Source organism: Setaria viridis, chromosome 9, assembly GCF_005286985.2.
Source record: "Setaria viridis chromosome 9, Setaria_viridis_v4.0, whole genome shotgun sequence".
Taxonomy (NCBI): Eukaryota; Viridiplantae; Streptophyta; class Magnoliopsida; order Poales; family Poaceae; genus Setaria; species Setaria viridis.
In genome coordinates, this window is record NC_048271.2 from 39,160,487 (window position 1) to 39,166,486 (window position 6,000).

The 6,000-nt window shown below is 50.4% G+C and overlaps 1 protein-coding gene across 1 annotated transcript; it reads right to left on the reverse strand.

The window, feature by feature from the left end:
- Nucleotides 1-2,357: 2,357 nt before the first annotated feature.
- On the reverse strand, nucleotides 2,358-2,693 carry LOC117840002 (uncharacterized). The gene has a single exon (XM_034720456.2). It carries the CDS (start codon nucleotides 2,691-2,693, stop codon nucleotides 2,358-2,360), a length of 336 nt encoding a protein of 111 aa, XP_034576347.2.
- Nucleotides 2,694-6,000: the final 3,307 nt, after the last annotated feature.

Here is a 6,000-nt window from a genome sequence, read left to right on the forward strand (position 1 = left end):
TGACTAGGATAGAATATTTCTTTTAAGAGATGGAAATAGAGGTCGATAAGTGCAGATAGCCTAAGTATCTAACAAAGCAAGCAGCGAGAGGAGGTAGGATAGTGTTTTGTATCCCTAGCAGACTGCGACATTCGCGGAGAACTGGACGCGGTACCTCACGATGCTCGCGCTTGAAGGGGAGATGCAAGCCTTGGGCAGGCTGCTGGGCATCGCACGCCTGGGCAGGTTGCAGGGCATCGCAGCCCCACAGGCCGGAGCTAAGGACTTGCCCGTCGCCATGCATCCTGCAGCTGCAGGCCGTCGCCTCTGCCGGTGAGAAGACACGGATTGGAGAGGCGAGGGTCGCTGCTCTGCTAGTGCTGGATGAGGCTGAGCTGTAGCTGAGTTGGGGTTGCCGGGTGCTAGCCATTTGCACGGACAAGCGAATGACGCCATCGCGGAGCCACCGACGGCGTGGCGAGGACCAACCGAGACGAGGAGCCGCCGCCGAATGTAGATGCAGATGGACCCGCACGGATACGGTGTTTCCTGTTCTGCCCTTTACCTTGGATGCGCTTTGCTGATTACTGACTGCTGAGGAACGAGGGGCAAACGCAAAAGCCGTCAGGTTCCTTAAAAAACCGGCCGGTCCACCGGTTTCGCAAAAAACCGGTCGGTTCATCTGGTTTTTACCGGTCCGATTGCATGGACGGTCTTTTAAGTGAACCGGACCGGTGGACCGGTTTCGCAAAAAACCGGTCGGTTCATCTGGTTTTTACCGATCCGATTGCATGGACGGTCTTTTAAGTGAACCGGACCGGTGGAGGCGCTGGTTCAGTCTTTTACCGGTCGAACCGCCAGTCCGGTCCATTCCTATTACGGACGGGACAGAATAACAAAAAAAACACTGGCTGGTTGGATTGGGAAACATGAGACGACCTAGAGTAAATGATTCTTAGCTCGTGCAACAATTTTACCGTGCGCCACCCACGTGAGACTTTCTAATCTTCTTGAGGTTAATCTCTCCTATAACCGACTCCATTTGAATGCCGTGAGAAACAAATCCCAGTACGATGGAAGCCCTTCTTACTTTTTTATTCTGTTGCTCCCATGTAATTGTACTCGAGGACGTCTGTCAGACTGTCACCCCAAACAACTTTGATTTGATTAATCACTTCACCCTTATCCATGTCCATTTAGATCCGGCAGCGGCAGCCACCATTTAAATATGTCTTGATTCGGTCTTCATCACTCCGGTCATCACATTCCTTGAACCTCGGTTTGTGTTGTCATTTTCTTCATCCCCTTGCACACACATCTATTCATATCATGTTGTCATCTTCATCCCCGTTGGATGTGTATAAGGTTTCACACACAACTATTCATATGATGTGTTCCACCAAAACCATTGTCGTTCATCACCTTTGACATTTTTTCACTGATTAAATTGAGCTTAGTTTCTGAATGTCCACGCTCGCGAAAGAAACGAAGTAAAATTGGAGCCCTCTCAAGCTTCGAAATGGCACACAAGCCAGCGCATAGAAAATGCATGATTTCCTACCATATTCTAACCTGGCTGCGATGTTAATGGGAATGGACACTCGCGTAGTAACTCCAAGAGTATCCTAAAAAATTCTTCCCCAAAACTATGTATTGGGGTTCTTCCAAAAAAAATTTCCCCTAAAAACATATCAGTCCACAGCAGATCGCTAATAAATAGTCCCCAATATTTCAAACGCAGGCCACGTCATCGTATTGGGCCCATCGGAAGGGACGCGCGGGCGTGCGGGAATCAGGATTGGGGGAGGAACGCCAACGCTAAAATATACGCGGTGGCAGGCTGTTTTTTAGCGTTGCTAAAAAATTGGGGAAGGTTTAGGTGGATTGTTGGAGTTCATTTTTTCTCTCTTTTTTCCTTAAAAGGATATTGGAGGTAAGATTAGCAGCCTCTTGGAGTTGCTTAGCCAAGAATTCAACCCGGCTTACTGCTCTGCACTTGTATACGAAGTTGCGTCGCTCCACAAACCATAACGCCGCAGCCTACTCTGTTTCACTTCCTCTGCCTTTGGCTCTCTGCCCTCTTCCTCGCCCAACAAAACAGAGGAAACGAGACGAAACAAAACGAAGAGGCCCAGCCTGGTGTCCCGGACACGTACGTCAAGGAACTCCAGCCGCATCTTATTTCTGTTCATAGTCATAGATCAAAGGCCGTTTTCACATGCAATATGTACAAGACAGGCCTGGAAACATGGAGATGGAGGGTGAGCGTTCCATCCTTCCCTGCCTGCGTCGTGTTCGATCGCCACGACCACGAGGAGGATCCGAGCGATGTACAGGGGCGTCTGTGGAAACGAACTGTGCCATCCCTTCCCTTCCCTTCACTTGTGGCCGCCGGGACCATTGCCGTCGGCGCGCGGCGTGATCCTGATGACGAGGCCGGGGAAGACGTCGTCGGGGTCGTGGACGTGCGGGTTCCGCTCCAGGATGTAGGGGTCGCCGCACCGGGCGCTGATGCTGTGCAGCGTCTCCCCCTCCGCCACCACGTAGAGCTCCTCGCACGGCCGCGCTGCCAGCCGCGCCCCGCGCACGACCGCCGGCCCGACTCCGCGCTCCTCCTCCCCCACAAGCGACCCCACCAGCAGCACGAGCGCCAGCACGCAGCACCACGACGCCACCTCCGAGGACGCCCCCGACCGAGGCTGCTCTCCGGCCATCGCTGGCGATCGATCGACACAACCACTTGCGAGACAGAGTTTGCTGTGAATTTGGTGCCTGTGTGTCTGTGTTTGGACTTGGGAGTAGCTAGGGGTCGGAGGTTTATATAGAGGACGGGGCCTCATGGAAGTTGGGGCGTCGTTGTAGGAGGGGACGCTGAGATGAAAATGGAGATGGTTCCGCTGGAGACGTCGGCATGGTCAGAGCTAAGCAGCCAAGCAAGGTAGCTGAAGTGGAGGGTTGGATACTTGGATTGGATGGTGCTTCATTGCAAGTTTGTCACTGTTCCCAGACTCCCAGAGTCCAGTCCATCAGAAAAAGGGACGCACTACTAGATTGGAGGGTATGGGACTACGGTTGAGCACTTGAGCTTTATCATTCTGTCTAGCCAATAATTTTTTTCGGTTCAGGACTGTTCAGTACAGTATTATAAATGAATTACTTTGTTGCAGAGAAAAGGCATCATCACATCTGCCAACAGAGGTACGTTCTTTCCTGATGAGGTGTTAACAAGCCGGGGTCTGTTTAGTTCCCCCAAACTCCTAAATTTGACACTATGCAAAAAGAAGATTCCCCGTCACATCAAACTTGCGGTATATGCATGGAGTACTAAATGTAGACGAAATCAAAAACTAATTGCACAATTTTGTTGTACTTTGCGAGACGAATCTTTTGAGCCTAATTAGTCAATATTTGGATAATAATTCACAAATACAAACGAAATGCTACAGTGTGCTACAGTGCTATAACGGTGATTTTGCATCTCCAAAGTTGGGCAACTAAACAAGGCCCTTGGTAGGTCGATTTCTTTTGCAGAACATCGACTACGCAGGTAGGACAGGGCCACAAAACATGGCTTTAGGTGCTAAACTATCTGGATCACAAGCAATAACTAGCACAACTTTTTTTCCCTTGGATGATCTTATTAGAAAGTGTGACAGCAAAAGATGAAAAGAGCGGTACAGGGACAAGTCACAAGACAACCAATTCATTTTTCAACCGAGCACACACGCATGGACGTCTACGAGTTGCCAGGGCGTCGGAAAGCTACAAAAGGCCCCATGTGGGGGCACCCAATTACGGGACGTGATCCCCATGCCATCCAAACGTTCGTGAACCTAAAACTTGTCGCTGTGCAGGAAAAAGACTAGCGGTTCATCCCAAACAGGCAGCAGATCTGACAAGATCTTCCAAACAAAAGTCCAAGAAAGCAGCTTCTTCTGGCTCCAGTGACTCTACTGCGGTGTCCTTTGCGGCCATCGAAGCAAAGGTTACCATTTTGTTATTGCTCACGGAATAACGACCACTAGCTGCCGTCTCCAAATTTTCGGCTTAAGGAACCTGTGAATTCGTCCCTGTGAAGGATATACTAATTTAGTGGATTATACAATCTACGTGCGGCCAAATCATTCAGGTCATGAGGCCTTCCTTCGAGCGATGCATATGCATGAGAGACTATAGCCTCATCAGAGATTAGAGCGATGCAGTTTGCCCTTTGCCGTGCTTCCAAATGGTGGTGTTCGTTCTACGGAAACATGCACGGCGGCAAACCAGCTGCGCTGGGGATCCTCTGACCACGCCTTGACTCTGCCAAGCGCTGCGACCACTCCGCCTGCTGCCGCGACCATGCATGCGAGACAGCCAATCTCGATCGCGTCCGCGTCACAGAGCTCGTGCAGGGCACGTACTCCAACCCAGCCGACATGAGCGTCGGCCGCGGCAAACGCCAAAACGGCCGAGGCCGGCAGGTGGCGCGCGGGAGCCGCCCCTCGCCCGCCGCACCTCCCCCGGCCCGACGCGTCGAGCGAACGCAATTACTCAACGGAGGATGGGCCGCCGCCGTGGGACGAAACTCCCATGCATGCCTGTGATGATGTTTCTCCATTCTCCAAGCTTCACCGGCGCGGCGGCGCATGGGGCAACGACGATGGATGGCTCTTGTGGGACCCCGGACCCGGCGTGGAAGTGGAATCTCTTTGCGCTTTTTTTTTCTGACGCATGCTGAGCCTTTTGGAAATTTTGGGCCAATGGAGTCCGTTGCGGGCTTGCGGCGGCTGATCGCGCATGCTCTCGTTCTTCCGGCCCCTGGGCTAGTCATCTTCCATGCAGAAATGCAAAGGAAAAAGGGTCGGGTCAATTAATCGAATACTCCTGCAGAAATGAGCATTAGTTTCAGTTGGGAAACCTCATAAATCTTGAATTTCCCAAGACTAAAGGTAGTCCCGGGTGTTTCACGCGAAATTAAAGCCATAGTACCAATCGGGATTAAAAGGTTTTGCGCAAAAAATATTAGAAATTCCTAGAAGGCCTCCCGACATGCGCACATATGACCTGAAGCCTCGCGCACAGCTTCCAATTACCATCTCGCATACACATCACATCTAACTGAGTAGGGGATGTAATCCTTTTGTAGTAACTCGTGAGGACCCTTTAGTCATTACCAACCGGGACTAAAGCTCTTGGAGGCTTTAGTCCAGATTTGTAACACCAACCAGGACTGAAGGTATCTCCACGAACGGATCATCTTTAGTTCCGGTAACAATTGAGATTTTTGTCGAGGATGGAACATCACTTTTCTACCGGTGCTCTCTGCGCGTGCGTAGCGTAAGGTATACGTGGAGGCACCGGAGGTTGCTAGTGCTGAGTGGGAGGGAAAAGGGCAGGAGAGCTCTGACGGGCAAGCTAGTGGTTTAGGCCGAACGACGGGACGAGGCACACTGCAGTGCTTTATCGTAACATATCACATGCGCCGTTTCTCTCCCTTTTTATCACATGAATCATGTTGCCGATTGGATTGTTCCTTCTCTTATTTCTTTTTCTCGAGAAACCGTCTAGAGGCAAATGTATATATGTGTAAAATCATTTCAATGAACACTCACACAGTATACTCTACATAGTTGCACTTCCATGCTACTATACTAACGATCTTCAAATTTATTTGGGATGTAGAATACATCTTACCGTGGATCTCAGCTTCATCTAAGAGCGGGTGGCCACAGAGAAAAACACAAACTATATGGACACGATCCAATGCCACTGCTCGACGATGCCGTCCCTTCTTTGCGCGTAGTTGAATAAAGCTGTTGGTGCTGAAGCCTCTACCACTAGATGTCTAGATCCATGCTCTCGTAAGGACGCGGCTGTCCAATTCTTGCTCCGGTGGAAATGATGCCCTCTACATTTGCCTTCGTAAGGCGGTGGAGCTCTTTTGCTGTTGGATCTTCATGTGCAAATCCTTGACACGAAACAAAGTAGGATGAAATTTAAGAAACACGTCATTATAAGTAGTGAACTTATGAACATTGA